The 21,727-nt window shown below is 39.8% G+C and overlaps 1 protein-coding gene across 10 annotated transcripts in view; it reads right to left on the bottom strand.

Annotated features, from left to right (window-relative positions):
* Positions 1-1,195: 1,195 nt before the first annotated feature.
* The window catches only part of DAB1 (DAB1, reelin adaptor protein), a 455,855-nt gene continuing 435,323 nt past the window's right edge, over positions 1,196-21,727 (bottom strand). For 9 of the 10 annotated variants that reach the window (XM_026853571.1, XM_026853565.1, XM_026853570.1 and 6 more), the window contains 6 exons: positions 19,550-19,612; positions 18,325-18,433; positions 15,337-15,885; positions 14,386-14,513; positions 13,395-13,493; positions 1,196-4,267 (listed from right to left, as the gene is read on the bottom strand). In XM_026853571.1, the coding sequence (XP_026709372.1) occupies positions 13,410-13,493; positions 14,386-14,513; positions 15,337-15,885; positions 18,325-18,433; positions 19,550-19,612 (933 nt within the window). In that variant the 3' untranslated portion in view covers positions 1,196-4,267; positions 13,395-13,409. The remainder of the gene's footprint in view (positions 4,268-13,394; positions 13,494-14,385; positions 14,514-15,336; positions 15,886-18,324; positions 18,434-19,549; positions 19,613-21,727) is intronic. The other variant, XM_026853569.1, reaches the window with a different exon arrangement.

The following is a 21,727-nucleotide window of genomic DNA, read 5'->3' as shown; positions in this document are numbered from 1 at the left end:
ATACAGTCAACTACATACAAAGTCAAAATGACATTAATGCTAGCATGTTTTCATCACAACAGAATGACCTTTATTCTTAGGTGGGATCCGAGTATTTCAACAATGTACATTGACAAAGGCTAAGAATGTTTCAGCATGACCTACTGGACATTTCTGGCAGATGAGAGAGGGATGAGGCATCAAGAAGAAGAAATACAATAAAATATACGTGCACACACCCACACCTCGCTCTCTCCCTGCATACAGACATGTACTTCTTAACCTCGAACTTCAACGTGTTGCATTTTTGCATTACTTGTTTGGCAAAGAACGGTACTGGTCCTTATCTTGACTGAGAGATACAGTACTCGGTACCTCTGAATATCAAACAATGTTATTTTACATGTGGCATCAAGAGGTTTGCACCAGCAAAACACTTCAGCCTACCCTACGCGTTGCCCCAACCGGTAGAAAGGTCCCACTAAAATAGAAGGTGGTATCATTAATATGTTTTACTCTCAATTCTGTGCATATTACTGGAAAGTTTTGGGGTTTTTTACTTACTATACTGTCATGTTTAAATGAACATTTTTAATTTTAAATCTTACTTGGAGAGGAAAATGTGAGCAAAATTAATTACAGCTACTCATGCCACAAAGGTACTCCAGCTTTGGTAGCACCACACAGTGTGGTCTGTCCCAGGAATGCGAGACTTTACAGAAGGTGACTAAATATCTACTGGTTTGGGATGCTCATCCTAAAACACCTGAAAAGAGGCCAAAAATGGGAAGGCAGCAATTAAAATTAGCAGGTTAAGTATTTGCAAGCTAAGCAACTCTTATGGTGTTTAAGATTAAGTATTCCCCAAATTGAGGCACTTTTTCATCTCCTTTCCCAGATATTTCCACCGTCAAAAATACTGGCCATGACAGACACCAACACTGCACCGTAAGAATGGCAGAATCACCACAGAATAGCAAAAGCTATGGAACAAACTTACCGAAATGACACCTTTTTAAAATGTTTTTATTCATAACAGTATTACATGGTGTGTTACAGAAATTAATGGAAAATTTCTAAAAATTTGTTGGGTTTTTTTTTGTCGTCGCTGAATGCATTATACATAAAGTTAAAAATAATGTGTCCGTATATGTTAACAAATGGTCAATATCTGAGGTAAAGTTAAAGTAGGTTTAGAAATGTACTGCAACAGTCATTTTATCTTTCTCATCTTTATTAAAAAAATATGTGTCAGAATGCAGAAATAAAAATGAATGAAAACCACGGAGTAAACATTTTTGCAAAGAAGGTGCCCAGTACGTTATTAGATGAAAGGTTTCATCAGACACTTGGATGACTACAATCTATCAAAATATCTTTTCATGACAGGTAAAGATCAAGAACCTACGGGGGATGATAACACGATGGCTGGTGGGATTCCCTGGTTTTTAAATTTAAAGTGACGAATTTAGTGCTAGTGAAGGATGAGGGATTAAACAATTGCACAAGCTGGATATTTTAGCTATCTACAATACTGGTACAGTGCAGAGGCCTTCAAGTCCATCTCAACCATGACAAGGACGATCTAATCTTATGACAAGACAATTCAGATTTTTTTGTTTTGGTTTGGTTTTTTTTTTTTTTTTTATTTATGAGCATTGGTAAAGGTAAAATAAAAGTTCACGGTGATGTTCCAGCTGTCTCTCACAGGACACTAAAATCCCAGCCTCACTCCCTCAGCACCTATTCGCAAATCATCCGCTTCCTACAAATATGATGTCAATGGATCCTCTGAGACATAAATCTCTTCTTTTTCTTTCAACGTTTTACCCCATAGCTGGAAATGCACTGATGATACTAAACCTCAAATGTCTATGATGAATCCAAATTATCTTCATGGTTCCATAAGTAGGACAAAACCCAAATGAGCCACTGAGGAAGAAAGTAGCACCACTGTGCAAATTAGGAAAATATTCTTAAAGAAATGTCCTTCAGAAAAGCTTTTACCTCTGCTTTTAATCCTGAAACACCCAATCTGCCAAGTTCTAATTTATCTTCTCCGGTTAGTAAACTTGATCTTCCTTCTGATGGGAAAACAAGATTTGCTACAAAGCTCTTTGCACATGACTATGGAATAAGCATCAAATGACCGTGAATGGGGATAAAAGTTCTCTTCTCTGCAGGTTCATTAGGTCTATTCACAGCTAATTTTTCATTCACATACATTCTGTAACGCACATTTCTCTAATTTCTCTAATTCAAAGTAAAAGACTGGAATCATGTGTGAGATTTGGTTGTACATATCAACAACTGCCACCCCAGTTATTCTGTCTTCTAAACCATTTTTAGCTTATAATAAAAGTAAAATATTTATAACTCCAGGCCTATTTTAATCATGACAAAAATGTAAATCCTAATGTGTCAATTTAAAAACAAAATCTGCACAATAACCCTAAAAACTGATTAATCATTTGATTTCTTTAAGCTTTATTCCTTTTACTATTTTTTTTCTTTTTTTTTTTTTTTTTTTTTTTTAGTGTTAAACCACTAAATTCAATATACTGTAACTGCATAGGAACATCAGGAAAACACATTTGACCTGTATAACAATTCTCTGTAGGGCAAAAATATATAGATTCTTTATGAAAATCATGTGCTAAACATATGAACCCAAACACTGCACTTTTGCTTCATAAATGTAAAAAAACGAAGTTTTAAATTCTTTTGTTCTGTGTGTAAACAGTTTGATGACTTCTATGCAGAGGTTCAAAGGAATGTCAATGAAACGTGATTTCTTGTAAGTGAAATATGTCCATGTGATAACTCTAGATCATAAAATCATGTGTTCCCATTAATTTCACTAGTCGCTGACAAGCTGACTGCTTTTGGCAAATGCACTTGAGCTTCAGCCCATTATCATAAGCATGTGAAAAAACGTATGTGATGTGAGAACCACAAATTGGGTTTGCCACACCTCCAAGCACTGCAATTTGCTACCTTCTCTACTGTGTAATGGCATTAGTAAAAGAATTTTCATAACATTTATATTTACAAAAAAACTGGCAATTTTCATTTGAACTCCTTAAAGCCATTTCTCCTTAAACATTTAAAGAGTTTAACAGTAAGATATTTTTCAAGTTATAAAATAAAAATCCCATTTGATTTTTCTGATGTACAAAAAGTGATAAAGATGAACAATTTGATTACAGAATCAGTTTGTTATTCCAAAATCCATGCCATCCTTGTCCCATTTGTAAAGTCTGCTTCATCCAAATTCCTAAACCAGAATCATACCAGTATTATTTGGCAAATGATTTTTTTTTTTTCATCAAAAATGGCACACAGAGAAGAAAACACTTGTCTGCATAGCGTTACAGCAGCAAGATACCGAAGAAATAAAAATATTCCTTTTCTGCACTTTGTTTAGAGTTTCCTAGGAAATACTGACTCTTTTGTCTTTCCTCAGTGGGACTCGATGTCCATTCTCTACCCACAACACGAGTATTCAAACAGAAAGCAGCATTTCTTCCTCATATGCGCTAGAACTTAAAGGTCCATTTGGCAACATTTTCAGTCAGGATGGATAAACAACCAAGTTTTATTCTGTGGTTTCAAGTTAGGAATCATTTCCGCAGGTGTTTTGCTGTTAGATCTGTCACTCATACAAAACTACAGAATAAGAAATACAAAAAAAATGACACTGCCAGTATTTTTTTTGTTGTTGTTGTTTAAATATGTCTACACAGGGGAAAAAAAAAAATATCAGGATCAGCCTGATGTAAATGATGATGAACAACATGTCACCGTGACATAAAAAGTGCCGACTCGTGCCCAAAAGGCTGCTGAATGATAATGCCACTGCTACATACAGACTCTGCTTTTTGCTCAAAAGAATGTCTAATAATAAATCTCAGATGCTCATTATTTATATGTGGCATACAGAAGATAACAAATGTTTAAATGAAGACTGAGGCGTAAGATTTCCTAGTCTGGATACCCATGACTTGTGGGGATGGGGCCGGATTTGTATGATAAGCAGGGAGAGTTTTTATTTTGTGCTGCCATAGAAATCTGCCATCGGTTGCCAAAAAAAAAATGTCAGGAACACTCGTAGAGCCAGTCCAGGAGGGCAATCATCTCTCCTTGTCAGACAAAATCAATCAGAAAAAAGCATGAAAGCCAAAGGCTTGCCAGGTTGTTGGGTTTCGTTTGAGTCTTGGAGCACCACAAGCCTGTAACAATGCTATTTCTTAGGTCTGTTGATTTGGGCGTAGAGAGGTTCTGCTTCCTGGGGATAACAAAAATAAAATAAGTGGAGATGTCTCCAGACAGTTTTTAAAACATTTTTAGAACATCTGCTTGAGAACAGCAATACCTCATGAGTCAAAACCCAGAGGAAGTGTTTGTTTTCTGTGCTGCCTGGAGTGATCATGGCACCCCAGTTGTATTGGGAAAAAAAAAAAATGACATTATTTCAGAAAATTAATGCTTACTGTTAATTTTCTCTTCCAGTATTGGCCATGCACTGATCCTCAGGAGGTATTGCTGGGCACAGACATATGAAGAAATGAAATGATATTTATATGACTCGATGTTTTGAAGTTACAGGCCAGAAATGTAGCTGGCGTAAAACGCGGTTACCAGGCTGAGACCTTCCCCACCGCCCCCCCCCAGCAGGTCCACAGCAGGACACAGCTGTGGGTTTGACACAACTTGTGGAGAAGAACACTTGTAAACAGAAACTGCTCACTGAAAGCTTGGCAAATGAAGCTGTGGGGGGATTTAAACCAGCAACCTGAGTTGCCTATGGAGAGCAAGGAAAGCCAGCTCTGTGCAGTTTGATTAGGAGCTTGTATCACCATTAGCACGAGCATTAAATCTGGGAGGAAAGTATGTCCATTTGCTAACACTGCCTCTTTTCTCGGTGTGGGGGGAAAAAAAGCTGCCATGTGCTTCCCAACTGGCACCCTATGCTTTCTTAGTACTATGTTCACCTTGGCTGCAGTGGGAAGCAAACCATCCATGGACCCTGGAATCCATTCTACTTCACTTCCAGAAACTAATCTATTAAACTAAGAATGACATCTAAAAAAAGAACAAGACAGGCAGAAAGGCTAATTAATGCCACACTGCATTAACTCTCCACAGCTTGATAAATATTCAAATACCATGCCACGACGTTGAATTTAACAAAGTTATAATCAACTCATGTTACAGCAGCATCAGCAGAAGCTGACTTGGAGCAAAAATACCTCCAAAGGCTGGGAAATCACTGGGTGCTGCGGAGCACAGAGAGGTCTGGCAGGGGATGGCACAGGATGTTAATCACTGCTTATAAAAATGATGCTGCTGCTGAGAAAACCAGCCCAAAGATGGATCTGTAGGGCTGTATTTACTCTGTGCCCAGGGTGCCCGGCCAGCGCTCCAGGCTGTTCCTCATCCCAATGCCCTGTCCCGCCTCACTGTGCATCTCGTGTTGAATGAGGAGCAAAACAACAAATCCAAAATATAACTGTTTCCTCCATGGCAGAAAAAGTTGTCTCTTATTCCTTGAAATTACTACATTTCTGGAGGTTGCAGGGACTGTGCTTCCCCGCTGCCTACCTACACGAAGACCTGAGCATACTACAAGCATTACGAGAGAAAGAGAGAAAGCCTTTGGAATGATTAAATAAAGGTTGCTGAATTCATCCCCAGCAAGAAGCAAATATATTTTGTGACCTTGAAAAACCGGAGGTATTCAGAAGAGATGACTGAAAGTAAATAACTGCATTTCACATTCTGTGTGTTAAGTCTACCTATGCCAATTTTCATGTACCGCAGACATGAAGCTGGCAGAATGATCTATCACAGCTAGTTCAGAGAAAATCTGTACTAATTAATGTGGGAACCTGACACACACCAGGCCATTCTTCAGGCATTTGCTGAACCTGAGGTGATTGCAAAGGGAAGCGAAAAGGAAGGAGGAGAAGAAAAGGGGAGGGAGGGAGAACATCCCTTTGGAACAAAAGATGTCAGTTTTAAAAATGCCTTCAGGGAAAAAAAGAGCTTTTCAAAATGTCAAGCGCGCTTATTAGAGCTGTCCTCAAATATCTTTAAAGATATGCAGATGCACTTAAGTAACAGGTGTCCTAAGGTGTCACGGAACTTGACACCCATAAGAAGAGGAGTCGTCCATCATTGGTCATCAGCACTTCCAACAACGCATGAGACAGCCTTTAGAATTAGAAATTTCTTTTATCCGTACCCAACATTTATCTGAACATACACTTCATGTAGCAAAGGCCTGCATTTCTCACTGATTTCAATAATTTTTCTTCCAGTAGACCAGAGCGTTTTGAATGAAAACTGTCCTTGTATCTTCCTTTCAGTTGGTTTCCCCATTCAGATGCCTAAACAAGAAATTATTTGCCGTAATTGTGTGCAATTGTCTCAGACAAAGATTTTTGTCAATGACTGAGATTTGCTTTCTAATATTACTTGGAGGTAATTCAAGAAATGCATCTTGCCTGCAGTCCAACATTGCAAGTGGTATCTGTAAAGTATTGATAATGATACTCAAGAGAGCAAAAGAGAGCAGAAAGGGACAGAAAAGAGGCAAAAGGAGAGTGGAATGCTGTTGACTTCATGGATACCTTCTCTCACAGTGCCAGGCAGCGGGGATTTCACCAGCGTTATTTTGGAGGGTCTTGGAAGTAGAAATAAAACTTATTTATTTATTTATTTATTTATTACATCCTCCACTCAAAAGTCACAGGGAATGTCACTAAAAGGCAGGCGAGCCTAACTCTTCTCACAGCATCAGAATCATCTCACCGATGTTTTCTGCTTTCTACTTCTACCACTGTGTTCAGAACAGATCCAGTGGGAAGGAAATTAAAGAATGGGTCTTTGTAAGAAAAAAAAAAAAAAAGAGGAACAAAGAAAACAGCATACAAAGCTTCCAATTCACACAAGCGCCTTGAATCTTAAGGTGTTTTTCTTTCTATAGGATTGGCCCAGAAGCACTTCTGATGTGCTTTCATCAACCCACAGGGAGAAACCAAGATGACAACTGGCAGCACATTTTTTTTTTTTTTTCTGCTAAATCCTACTTGAAGGCTTCTATCAACTTTGGGGATATGCAATTTCTGGCAGATGTTTTAAAAGTAAATGTTTTCCTTTATGTTTGGAAGCTGCTATCAAAGTGGTGTCTAGCTATGTTTCCACATACTAACAGGGCTCTTTATGTTGAACAGTAGCTTTTAAATAATGAGATATGGCAGGACGAAGATATGAATTCACAGGTCAGGTATCTGACCAAAGTGACAGGTTGCAGGAAGGGAACAAAAAGGTCTAAATATGCACGCTTTAAGTTAGACATCTAAATATTCAGGCAGCTACAAGTATGTTGTGTAAATGTTGAATTATGAAGTCTCTAAGAATTAATTGCAAAAACTGCCAAAGAGAAAATTTTCCCTACATATGCTAGATTTACATATTCCAGAGATGCTTCATGCTTAAAATCAGTTTATTCTTCCCATTTTAAGGAACATTTTGCACAATGAACAAGACTGTAGCAAACAGTAAGTATTTTTGGTATAGTACACTACTGCATGAGGTAACAAGGTTGCTAATGGTTTTGAATAACATTATGTAAATACTAGAAGTAAATTTGCATCCAATTTAAAGATATTAACATCTGCTCCCCAGTAGAACTCATCACTGGAGAACATCACTTGAAAGATTCAGCATCTACTTGGGCTGGGGTGAGCGAGCGAGCTCACAAAATGTAACACAGGACTTGGTTAGGAAAAAAATATTTTCACGCTGGCAGTCCTTTCATCATTGCGAGGCACCCCGCTATGTGCAAAGCTCCAGGCAAGATGTACTGAATTGTAGAGGTGAGGCCCACATAGATTTCTTTGCCCTTTACAATAGATTCTCAGTGCTGGTTTTACTCCTGGCTGACTGATCAGAAAGGGCAGGCTCAAATGAGAGAGTTTCATGAAATAAGCGTGCTGAAGCGCCAGCCAAAATGAGAATCTTGTGCTGGGGATGCAAGTGAAGGGAACGGGAGTGCAATGAGTCTTCTCTATTTACTGCATGCTGACTCAATAAAATAGCACATAGTAAACTTGGCAAGGGGGATTCAGATTCAGTATCTTTGGTGCTAAGACAGATAATTCCTGTTGGCCCATTAACAGCCAGTGGCTTATCTCTGGTTATTTTTATAACAGATAGCCTCTATTAGCAGCATAAATACAGCAGCCTTCTAGTTCAGGATTATAACTGGAGAGTGTCTCATTCTTACTATAAACCTACCTAGGAATACTTCCTAGTCTCAAATATCCAGTTTAATTATTAGCATTTTTAAAGTCTCTGTCATTTCAGTATCAAGATGGATGCTATACATCCCTAAAATGAAAAAGCAATGAGAACTATTGAGAAAGATGAACCCTGCTCTATCTTGGTCCTGGTATAATAATGAACTGCAGCCGAGAAACACGTCTATTATTTCTGAGCCTCTTTCCTAACAAAACAGCAGACACACAATTATACTTTCTGTCTACACATGTGTCAATTCTCTTTCGTAACTTTTGAACCTGATGGCCAATTTGAAGCAAATTGTTCAGAAGTCTCCAAGACACTAAATTATTGCAAGTGCCTTTTAAAAATCAGTTGTGCATTAGACAGGGAACTTTTAAATGACCTCATTACAGAGAAAGCTAGGAGAGTTCATCCCCCACTTGAATTGCTGGATCAGCAAGTACACAGCTCTGGACAAGCTACACAATATCTTGCCTCTTGTTTAGAGGAAGAAGTTGGAGAAATGGAAGGGTATCTGGCTACTTCAAGTGGGTTTAGAGACACTGGAAGAGGTGAGAACCCTGTGTATGAGCTGGTCCCATTAAAACAGATAGCTCGGAAGGGATTCTATCAGCAGAGATGACAGCAAATCTGTAGGATGCCTCTGTTCACAGAGCAGTCTGAATTTCTCTGGTCTCGTTCCTTCAGATTCCCCGGGAAATACGTTGATGAACAAATTCACATGAGGCCCGAAATGACAATTTTAGGATTTCTCTGGAATGAAGCAGTACTTCCCAAACTGTGATCCCTTTCTAAATACACAACACTGCTGCTTCTCTCTCAGGTTCACAGCCCTGCTCAGTGCTGTGTCTTTAGTTTGAGAATGATAGCTCTGGAGCCTACATTAAGAACAGGTCACCTATAATCATTATGAATTTCTCTTTGGACTCTATTCAGGTCCTATTGAGCCAGATGAGTGATAGTAACAGATCCTGCAAATACAGCCTTTGATATTTTGAGCCCATTTAAAGTCCTAGTGCAACAGATAGGGGGCAGAAAGAAGAGGAGGATGCAGAATCATCTTAATATGCCCCCCTGAGGCTTACTAAGCTCCCAGTGCTTTGTCCATAAGTTTCCATTTTCTTTCAACTTCCTAATAACAGCCCAAATAGAGTTATAAGTAGCCCATCCTGGAGCTGACTAAGATTATTAAGAACATTTATCACTAAGAATGGCACTTGCTCGAAGATGAATGATGGCAGTGAGCCACCGAAGTACCACGAAAAGCTGATAGACAAATATTCTAATGAACTGTTGCTCTCCTGACAGTGCTGATAGCATCATGAAGGGTGTGACATATTTTGAGGGCTTATAATTGTCTGCACACATTTCACAGAACAACTAAACAACTTTTTCAGGAAGATATGCTCTAGCCACAAATGTTTTGAAGGTTTCCTGAGAATCTCTCATGAATGACTGCCAGTGCAAGTCTTGAACTGGGCAGCGTATCAATAGCCCTGCATTTGTTCAAGCACTTGAAAGGACTTTTATTGCAATAATTGCAGTACCAAATATTCCCTTATTCTCCTTCAGACTTTTCACCCTGTCGCCAACTTGCTTTCAAGAAGCAGTTTGTGTGGTCCATATGGAGTCAGACCACATTTGTGATATCCGATCCCAGTATTCAGGCCACATTTATTCTTTCTGCAATCACGATGCTTTTTTAGGAGATGCTGGCCAACATAACCACAGGTATCCAGAGAAGCCGAGCACCAGAAAGTTGTAGCTTGCTCCTTTCCATCCCTTTTTTGATCATGCTTGAAGGCTCCCCTTTTTACAGCCTTTGCAAAGCTGTCAATTGTATAGCTTCAGGGCTATCGAGTGTCACACCATTGCTGAGGCTGAGTTGGTGGCTGAGGCTGAAACACCCCCAAGAACAGAATTATCCACACTGGGAGGGTCTGCACTTAACACTCTAATTCAGGCTGATCGGGTACAATTGATGCAGGTGAGGAGGTGAAAACTCCTCTGTTCAAACTTCTTGCTTTAATTTGAAATGTCAATAATAAAAAATGTTTAGCACGTTTGGTAGAATCATAGCTAAATACAGTTCTTTCCCTCTCCTTTCACCATAGTTATCCCACACACAATCTAAAGACAGTAGTAGGGATTAAACACAAGTCCGCTGAAGATGATGGTCTTATTACTCAGTGTCCTCCTCACTCCTTCTATCACTATCACTATCACTATCACTATCCATCCCCAATGCTGCTCATGTACAAAGGGAAAACAACCAAACACAAATCTTGCTAAGAAGAGCTCTGCAAAGAGTTGATTTTATTTCACCTGTTAAAGTCAGGTTCGCAAGCATAAAGGGACAAAAATGTAACATATCCATAAAATGTCCTATTTACCTACTAAGAAGCCATAGCTATTTGTAGAAGAGTGACTTACAAGAACATCTACTGGTAGGATGAGGATTTTGAGAGCTTAGGTTGAAGATTGCAAAAGGAGGAGAGTTAAAACGGGAGAAATGAAGACAGTAACTGCAAGATGCTGAATTATTTCTCGATAAGAATATGCAGTATCAGAAGGAATCAGGAAACCAGATTGGTAAGGTACCTTGAAAGATCAGGGTACGAATTAACAGGCAAGTGAGTATTCTGAATATATCAAGATAAGATGTTGTATGGGCATAGCTGCTTTATAGAGATGCTGGGAGCAGATATATTTGAAATTTCTGAACACAACACTATGTCATGCTCCTGAGAGGTCCATTCATCCGAGTTGTATACTGTGCTGCTCTTGGTATGAAGAACCATGTTTTAAAGAAGGAAGTAATCTCCCATCTAACACACAAAAGTGGCTTTTATGCAGACTGTGATTCTTTTGTACTACATGTTTCTCCCCATTAAGTTTCTCTCCAAATGCAGAGCTCAGTACACAACACAGTAGTAAGTCCTGAACAGATAATTTTCCATGGAGATTAGACTTTCCGTTGCTCTGACGATGCTAGGCTTTAGAATTAGATGGGCTGGTTTTAGCAAGTAGATTTCCTATGGACTGCTGTTGAATGCACTGCACAGAGGCACAATGATACTAGTGTAACTTCACTGGATAGAGGCTTTCTTTTTGTTTAGCTTCTGTTCCTGCCTACAGCTTTTAAGAATTACTATAATACGATAATCACTAATATTATTTAACATTTCCCAGAATATATTTCTGAGAATTACACATATTTTATATAAGACTCTATAAGGATTAACAAAAAATACAGAAAAAACATGGAATAATTGGCAATTTACTATTCTTGTAGCTCCCACAGACCCTTGACAGTTAAAGAATGTATTTTACTAAGTGTTATATAATAGCAGAACAATAGAAGTCCCTCACTTGACTGCCTTGAACAGTTATATGCATTAACAACAGATTTAAACTACTGTTTCAAGTTATATCCAGAATTCCTGGTAGGTAAACGTGTGTGATGCTAGTTTACAAATGATGCAAACTATCTTTGTGACAGTCGGAAAATTAGAAAGAGATTTTATCATTTATTCTCCCCGGGATGAACTTCACAATTACCCTGACTATGATAAACTGTAATAAATAAATGTATGTGGGTTTCCAGAGTGTGGGACTCAGATAAAGGTGAAATCCTCTTTCTTGATCTAGGGAAGAACTCTTGAAATGGTCTGAAGCTGGGATAGCAGGCTATGTCAGTGCTGGCCAAGGCCAGGCAAAGGCAAAGCCAAATTACTATGTGGCACCATCCATCTGCGGAAGCAGTTCTTGCTGGAGTGCAATAACCAACAGATGCTCCTGCTAGAGCAGCTCATCCCAGCTTGGCTTTACCCTTACGCTGTCATTTTTAGACTCAATGAGACACAAAGCTTAATGCTACTTTTGCTTCAGCCCCCGAGAGCTGAGCATTATGTTGGTGAAGCTAAAAAAAGGGGGAAAAGCCTTCTCACAGCACCACATATTATTAAGAGATAATCTTATTACTCCCAAGTGGATCAACGCTAAGTTACTGTAAGATTTCTTTAACCATATTTAATGTACAAAGTAAACGGACTCCTAATGAAACTATCAATTTTGAGTTGAAACCAAATTACTTTGGCTAAGGGTGGATAAGTCACTGGTAAACACAGTGCAATTTCTGTACAGAAACGAAAAGAGTTCTACCATTGTTATGGATTCGCTCCAGAGGCTCCGTGCTGAAGCACAGAAGCCATACCAGATCATGTATTTGGGTAATACAAAACATGAATGGCAGACAGGGAGAAGATAATGAAACATATCCTTCAAATAGTAACACCAGAGAGTATTTGGATGGAATAACAATCCTCAGCATTCATAATACTTTGTAGCTTTACTGTCTTTTTGGTAAAACATATAGACTGTATTGAAACAAATCACAGAACGTTCACTGGCAGCCGCATTTTCTAATGTATTCTGTAACACAAAAGATGAAAAGATCATCTTTCCCGTCTGTCTGGACTTAAATGACTTACATTCTATGAATAATTTTTAAAACATCAGTATGCCAATGGTAATATGAATGATCATAATTTTCAGATGTTTTTAATTTGCAGGCGGAGATAAAAATACACAAACCCATTCAGTATTTTTTTACATGCAGATAATAAATATGCTTCTTCTACTGATTATCACATTGATTTAGGGTCGAGGTGTTCGTGTATCATTACATAATTTTATTTAATGTTTGTTATGTCTCTGGGTAAGATGTCTTATTCCACTTAATATGTTACATCTGACTAAAGGCCAGAGTGGATTCGATACAAAAAGTGTTCTGCCTAACACATTGTTAGTAATGGCTCAGTTTCCCTATTTCCCCTTAGAATTTGAACACAAAGTAAAATAAGTCTACATTTCTTTAAAGCATGCAGGCAGCTGAAACATATTTGCACAAGCTGCAACACTTAGTGAATGGCAAAAGCCATGCAAACCACTGAGCATGAGGAATACACTGTGGATAATGGAGAGGAAAAACAGAAGAGATGGAAAGGAAAAATAAACCATGCATCCATGAAAGCAATGGTAGGCACTGGTGGAAGAATAAGCGAGCACCTCAAGGTGTAGAGAAAAAAAGGACAGATACCTACCACAACCTGCGCTATCTAGCTACCGACCTGTGGACTTATAGTATCACCAGTTGGCTCACCAAATGGATCACTGTTGGATGAGGCCTGAGACCCATCAGGCTAGAATACAAGAACATAACACCTTTTTTTTTCTCAACAATAGGAAGTGAAAAGTCAACATGAGGTTATTTTCATGCTGTGGGCATAACAAGTACATTCTATCTCATGAAAACCAGAAAGTGAGACCTCACCACTGATAATGTTCTCAAAGCCAGAATGGTTTCCTATAGCTGATGCAGGCAGGAAAGGACCTCACCAGTACTTGCTGGAGCCCATGCAGGAGCTGCCACAGAAGGTACTGGATCAGATAAACCAGAACTGCAAAAGGCCCTGAAAGCCAGTGAAACTACGTGAATCAGAGTCTAAGCTTGTGTTATTTTTTTTGTACAGACTCCCTCTTGCCTTTGGCTCACTTAGGCTCTTATCTGCCTAAGATACACTGTGATTTAAAGTCATTGCTTGGATAACATTTCTTGCTTTGGTCCACTAAATCTAAGGCAAAGAAATCACATACTGAAGGCCAGAACATTGAGGAATGTAACTAGGCAAGCAACTGGGATGCAAGAATGTGCAAGACAACATCAGCCATCATCTTTTAACACACAGACTCTCACATCTCTTTCTGCAGCCTCAGCATGTATGTTGTTTTACCTCAGACTTCCTCACCATCAGTAAGTGAAGGCTGGTATGCTAAAAACGATATTGGATGCCGCTAACATAGACAACCTTACATATGAACTCTGAGTTTGGTTCCTTGTATGCAGTACTAGTGACTATCAACAGAAATGTCATGCTATTAGCTATCAAAACCAAAGCAGGGAGCGAATTCTGTCTGCAGCCCCCCCTTAAATACCACCCAGTCCTATTAGAAGTTATTTCTGATGCTAAGTAAATTTTGTGTTTTCTAGCTAAAAAGAGCTAATTGATATTTAGAAACCTTGGTGCTACTCACAGCCTCTTGCTCCTCACTTTTGCTTGGGCTTTCAAACCCCTCTTCAAAGAGGTCATCTGCAGCAGGATCACTGGTATGAGATGCTGATGATTTTGATGGAGAACTCTGTCTGGGTGCAGGGGTTGGAGCTAAACAAACATTAAAGTAACAGCAACACAATACATATCTGTTAATTTGTTCAGAGAGACACAGCAGCACAAAATTTGCTCATGCTTCTGAGCCCTCAACTTCTATTACCCTTGAAAATTATTTTCTGAGCGGCTGTAGGAGGTAAGCTTGAACACAATAGTCATTATCAATTCTATGTATCTGATTTCATTCAGCATCTTCCAAATTACGTTTGGCTGCGTCTGGCACATGTCTTCAGGTACCAGGGAGATGCCCCTACATTACATTAAGAATGCATGAGTTGCCTGCCCTATGGCAGGGAAGCAAAACAGAAGGTCTCTGGCTGGTCCCTGGTAAATCTGTGTCTCATAAATTCCTCTTTTCAGCAATCTGCAAAACCCCCCATCTCAAATGCCACAAACACGGTAAGCTTATTTTACAGCTTTTCAATTAATTTCCCCGCATGTCCAATACATCAAGTTATTAAAATACATACTCATCCCCTAATTCTACAAGGTATAGCTTGAACAGGACATAAGTGAAACCATTTCTAAGGTTGAATGTCATGGGCACTTTCCAACTAGCTTGCATGTCCCTAGCACAGAACATATATCACTGTCTTCTTAGAAATTAAATTTCAGACTGCAGCTATTGGGCTGTTGATTTCAACGGTCTCTGAAATTCCCTTCTGATACTTTTCTTTATGCCTTGAACACATTTAATAATCTAGACCATGCATGAAGTTTCTCAGTCCGTATCTGTGTTGCAATTCACAGTATGATAAAAAAGGAAGAAATGTGTTGAGGAGCAGTCACATCTGAGGGAAGGTATGGCTATACTCACGTGAATTTGTAGATGGTGTTGTGGAAGTCACAGGAGTCAAATTTAACTGAGAGATGTCAAAGTCATCACAATCATCTGCTTCCTGTGCCATCCCAACTTTGTTAAAGTAACTTGAGAAGGCCTCTGAGGTACAACTGAGGGAAGGCTGATCTGGTTTTCTTGATGGCACTGGTGGAGGCTGAGCCATCTGGAAATCTTTAAACATTTCTTTTCCCATTTTCTGTCTGGGCCTGTCTGTCTGTGGACTCGATCTGTTGGAATCACTTGTGGGTGGAACAGTAGCTATAGGAGCAATGGTACCTTGAAACATGGCTGCTTGTAAAGGCAAAACAGTTTGTGTTGGCATGAAGGCAGTCGGTTGGAACTGACCAGCTACAGATGGCCACGGTTGCTGAGTAGGAGGAAAAATACCGGGTTGGCCCCACGCTATCGGCTGTCCTCCCTGCATCACCTGAGCAACTGGAGGCTGAGCACCCATGGCCAACTGCTGTTGAACAAGTGGTTGCTGTCCCCAGAAGGAGGGCAGAACAGCTCCCATGGCAACATAACCTTCGAAGAACAAAGAGAGTAGGGGGGGGGAAAAAAAAAAAAAAAGAAAGAAAGAAAGATTTTAACACTATGGTCAAAAGCATGCAGAAAAAGCCACACAATACATCAGAAACATGCAGGCTACATTAGTGATCCCAGAGCTTCAGCACACTTCAAAGAAAATTGAAGACATTGTTGAATTCACATCACTGAATGAACACTTGTACACAAAGACACAGGTTGGTGGATACTGGCAATAACCCTTCCCCTCATCTGAATAAAAAAAAGCTCTTTTCTTCCTCAGTGAGTAACCCCATGGGTCTGTGAAGACCTGTGTGCATGGCCCTGGTTGGCATCTGGCCATCTGGCAGCTCCTTTCCCTGATGCTCTGTCAAAGCACAGCCAGGGTCAGTTTGGCTGAACCACTTACCAGAACCACAGCAGTTCCAGGAAATGTCAGCCCCTTGCAGCACAACCATACTCCTCCCCACTGAGTTCTTCAGGCTCTTCCTGCTCCCCTGACTACCCCATCCACTGCCTTTCACCTCTGCCTGTTCTGCTCCTCTCGGAGCGAGGCTCTCTGGGATGGAACACGATGCACTGGGTCAGGCTGGGATGGAGATCATCTTTTCACAGCAGCCCCGATGCTGCTAAAAAATGAGCAGCCAGAGCAAGCAGAGGGAAGGAAGGGGACACCCAGGACTCCCTCCTCTCTGCATAGTTTTGCTGCAGTTCCCTATCATTTTTGCTTTTATTCTTGGGGAGAGTGACCCGCCAACATCAGCCAACGGCACAGCTACAAGACTGTCTCTGCGTTACAGGGAAGCACCTTTAGGTGACAGCTCAAGGGCCCTCTAATGACAGTGCCACCTTCTTGCAAGGGAAAGACTCTGTGCTGTCTCTTCTGACACATCTACAGTTCAAACTGTTGGGACTCTGAAGAGCAAAACAAGTGACTAATAAAAAGAGAGATCCCAGATGAATTCAGATTTAAAAAACCCACATTTGGTTATTACCCAGTTACTTGGGAACATCAAAAAGGTCCTGAGCTTCTGCTGTACTATATACCTAATAATAATAAACTGCTTCAAGTATTATGCTAGCATAAATCCCCTCTACTTGGAGAGGAAATTAAAGATTACAACTAAAATTATAATTGCTTCCTGTCAGACTTGAAACCTCCTTTCAAGCTACCAAGATTTTGACTGTGTAGGAATTAAATGATCAGGTGCTTTTCTATTTGCAAGGAAAAAAAAAAAATCTGAAACGAAAACTACTGTTAAAAAATGTTAAAAATTAAACCATGTAATACAATTATGTTCCACTGAGAGAAGTACTGTTTTACAGATGTGCTGTTTCACATTTAAATTAATGATTTACTACTAATCTTTACAATATGTAACCTCTTTTACTATTAATACTGTCACAGCTTTAAAACTCTTGTTTCTAACCTGAGTGTTTTTCTGAGTCCTCCTGTACCTTTTCCTCTTTGCTTTATTTCTAGGCTCTTTTGTAATGCTACATGTAAGGGTCGTTGTGAAATCGTAATAGGAAAAGCCCAAAATATAATGAAATGAAAAAATAGAAACTGAACTTTGAAAGGCCAAATTAATGAGTGATGAAGGGAACAGTAACTCAGATACACATCTATTTCAGTAGATGGCTATGATGGATTCTCCAGATGTCCTTTTATCCTGCCCCCACTGTAACCTCATCCAAGCAGCAAAGGTTTTCATCTCTCATCATCCCCAAACACTTCACCATCAGCGTAACCTTTCTGAGATGTGGCGACTAATCTGATGCTGCAACGCAGCCCATCAGAGGAGTTAACCGATTAGACAGTCACTGTTGAATGATTCAAGGCAATCCTCCTCCTCCTTTTTTATCCTAAGTGGAGCTGAGGGCGCTGCTCTTGTAGAGCTCCAAGTATCCCAGGGAGAGATCAGCAGTCAAAACCACAAGCCTTGCGCGTCGGTGCAGAATGCTACAGAGCTTGTGAATTTTGAGCACTTTGAGGAACACAGAGGAGTCTAAAGGAAATATCAGGATTTAACCAAGTGGAATACCTTTGAAATGCAATCAAGTTCTCCAAGTCTCATTCTCTATTTACTGGAGACAGCACAGGATATCCATTGCTATTGCAATAAAAGGCAAAGCTAAACTAAATGCTTTTTTGTCTCTCGCTACCGTACCCAGAAGGTTGTTATCCAGATGGCTGAACTATGGTGGAGCTCCCAGTGACTTTTTTGACTTGTTTTTAAAAAAATGTGGGCAAATTCAAAATAATGTATTCCCTGCTTGTTAAAGATTTGTTTTGCCTTGACCTGTAGCAAATGTCCTCAAAATCCTTCCCCACTTCCAGTGTACTAAATTCATTAATTAGAGTACTGAAATGCAAACCAGAGCTGAGAACTGATCACCAAACTTGAGTCGAGCTTCTATTTGCAGTAGATTTCTTACCTGAGGGTACGGCAGCAGTGCTGAAAGGTACAGAACCAAACATGTCTGTACTAGCAGGAAGTGACTGGGATGAAGATGGGATAAAGGCATCACCTGGAGTAGCAGGAGTCTGGAAGAAGACAGGAATAAAATACAGTGATGACTTCTATGTCACATCCTTTGCTTTCACGACATCTGTAACTCTAAAAATACAGGTGTGGAGGGAAGAAAGAGAAAGAAAAAATGATGGAATTATGTAGAAGGAAAGAAGCAATAGAAAATCAGAGTATTTGAATTTGCTGGAGACAGGAAGAAAAAGAAAGAAAATGAGAGAGTTTGTACAAGATTTAAAAATAGAAATCAAATTTGCCTGGAATACATCACACGCAAAATACTGACATAATTTCTTTCTCCAGAACATTCACACTTGTGGTTCTAGGTGTCAGGTGACAACCAGTAGAAGCATTAACGTAAGAAACATTAAAGGCAAACGAAGCATCTGTAGGATTTATGGAAAAGTGAATAAATATGCTTCCTCCAATTAATCAACAGGACCAGAACCATAGGCCCACAATCCAATTGAGCAAGCTAAGGAAGAGGAGACAGGACTTTTGACATCTAGTCCCAGACATGCTCCAGAACACCTTGGAGATCTGAGGCTCCCGACTTCACAGCGCCTCAATTTTCAACGTGTATTCATACTCCCCTACAGCTTAACACAAGGTTCAAAAACTTTGTAGGAAAAAAAAAAATAATGTTTTCATTTTATGACACGGAAATGCATGTTGAGAAAATTTTCTTTGCCCTCAAAACACATTCAGCCCTCTCTCTACTGCTTTGTTTTCCTTTCTTTAACAGCAGTTCAGGGATATGTGCTTGGTGGAACCAAGGAGACATGATATATGAGGCTGTAACTGGATCTTCCTGCAGTGCAGTGGAGAGACAGAGTGCAGTGAAGCATGCACCTCTGATAAACACCAGGGAAGGAGATCTGCAGCTCAGGTTATATCTTACGTGACACCTAGCCCTATATCAGAGAAATAAAAATGGAAGATATTTTTGCACATCATCACGAAGCAGCGACTCCACATTCAATTTGCTTTACGTTTATTTTCTTGCAACATAAAAACTACTTTGAATTTCTCCCTCCTGGAATGGCTGATGACCTGAATTGTAAATGTGCTCAATAAATGTGTTGAAAATAGCATGTAAAAAAATGCAGAGTTCAGTTTCCCGGGGTACTCACGGGGGGAGAGGTTACATCAGGAGGAGTGGACATGTCCCCAAAAAGCTCTAGTTGGGTAACAGCCTGTAAGGAGAAAAAAAACCACATTTCCATTTATCTTCTGAGGAGAAAAAAATTGTGAGGTAACTATTTACAACTTGGAAAGTTAACTAGTAGCAGCTAGCAATATAAATTCCCCCCAAAGCTGTGTAGGCTTCCAATGTCAAGTCCCATATGGAGGAAGCACATGAGTTCAAGCTGTGGGATTTTGATATTGCTGATGAACCCAAATAGCCAGCAGCTGATCCTATAAAATGATTCTGTAAGGAATTCTCCACCATAAAAAAAATGAATAAAGCATGAAAAAACTATCCAAAATGGGACTGGATGCATTACTCCTCTGCCCTTAACATCAGGGAGCACCGAGCATGATTTATGGCCAGTCCTTTTCCCTGGCTCCTTTTCTAAACCCCCATTTCAAGGTCTTAAAACACAGTAGCAGACTGTGGAAATGACAGAAGGACACAGAAGGGAAGGGCTTCTAAAGTGCTGCCTGATTTCCCCTTGCCCATGGGACAGGTGTGACCTGAATAACTGGACTTGAAGGAGGATGCACAACTGGGTTATTTTAAGTTTGTAGCTCCACATTTAACTCATGCTAGAAACGTTTTCTCAGGGTGTCCTTCAGTTATCTCAAAACAGGTCACCCGTACAGGTCTCACTCAACTGGACCAGAAGAGAAGAAACACTTTCATAATAAGGAGCACCTTAAGTGGCTGTACAAAGCTCCTTCACACGTTCTGGTGCAAAATTATTCTCTTCCACCCATCTGCAAATCAGTTTAGTTGGAGTCCAGGGATGGTAAAGCATGGATCCCTTCTAGCTCTGCAGGAAACCTAAAACCCACCTACCATTCTTATCAGGGTGGCTATTCTGGAGTGTCTTGATGGGAACTCAAGGACTACTCCATTCCCACTACCTTTCTTCTGCTTACTGGCTTTCCTTCTTCCCTGTGTCGTACTCAATCACACCCACACATGTGGGAAGCCACAACTCTCATTATAAATGAGTTTTATTGCGAATCATAATTCAGTTCATCGAATCTCCACCCCAGTTTAGGCACATAAAACCTTGCGGCCTCCTATCACATATATAAGTTTGAATTTCAGTTGAGTCTTGCCTTGCAAAGACAGCCACTTAGTGGACATTAACCACGCAGTCTTTGCAACCTACCAAAGAAGCAAGATCTCCCTCAATTTTTTTCCACTCTCAACTTTCTATTATAAATAATCCTTTAAGAAATAAGACTATCATTCAAAATATAATAATTTCAAAGGTTTATGCATTTTTGCAATCCAATCTCTATTCCCATATACAAAAGCAATGCTACAATCACTTAGACCTGGAATTTGTCTAGCGGCTTGGATGACTCTCAGCTTTATGTCTAACGATGTACCTAGGGATGAATTATTTCACATTTTCTCACATCATGTCTTATATTAAATAGATCATGTTGCGCTACTGCTATGACAATATATTTTCTTCTTACAGGCTTATATATCCTTCTAAGTATCTGTGTGGAAATGGAAGAAGGAAGAAAGAAGAAAATCCATGTTTTCTTCAGGGTACACTGATTCCAGTGTATGTTACTAAAATACTGCTAAAAGGAGCTTCTGCAACAAAAAGCCCGTGACTTCTGCAGTGTGTTCAAACACAGTAGGCCAGCACTGTTAAAATGTTCCAGAAAAGTTGGAATAATGACAACAGCAGCACTCATCTGGAAATTGTTTCAAGCCTCCAGTAGGCGCTACTGACTCCAGAGATGCCAGGTGACACCGAATCACTGAAAGAGCCACTTTCTTCTCATCTCTCCAAATTGCTTGTCCAGCACCACCCCTAAATCTGCCCTTTTCCTGCATCACTGGTGAGCTTTTCACTGTTTTCTCCTCTCTGGCTTGCTAAAAAATGGCTTGTGTGCTTTCAAGGAGGCCATAAGCAAAGGCTTCCCACCCCCAGCACTTCCATCCCTGGTGAGGAAGCAGGACAGCAAGCCAGAGGGGATGTGAAAGGGCAGGGCACACATGGTTACACAAACCAAGAGGAAGTGTCTGTAAAGTTATTCATATTTGGTGGAAAAGATATTATATGTTTTATACCAATACTGAAAATGGACAGAGAGTATACTTTGAACTCAGGATT

The sequence above is a fragment of the Athene cunicularia genome (genome assembly GCF_003259725.1).
Source record: "Athene cunicularia isolate RWA chromosome 8 unlocalized genomic scaffold, athCun1 chr8_part1, whole genome shotgun sequence".
Lineage (NCBI taxonomy): Eukaryota > Metazoa > Chordata > Aves > Strigiformes > Strigidae > Athene > Athene cunicularia.
The sequence above is the reverse complement of the archived record's forward strand: the minus strand, read 5'-3'. Positions and strand labels throughout refer to the sequence as shown.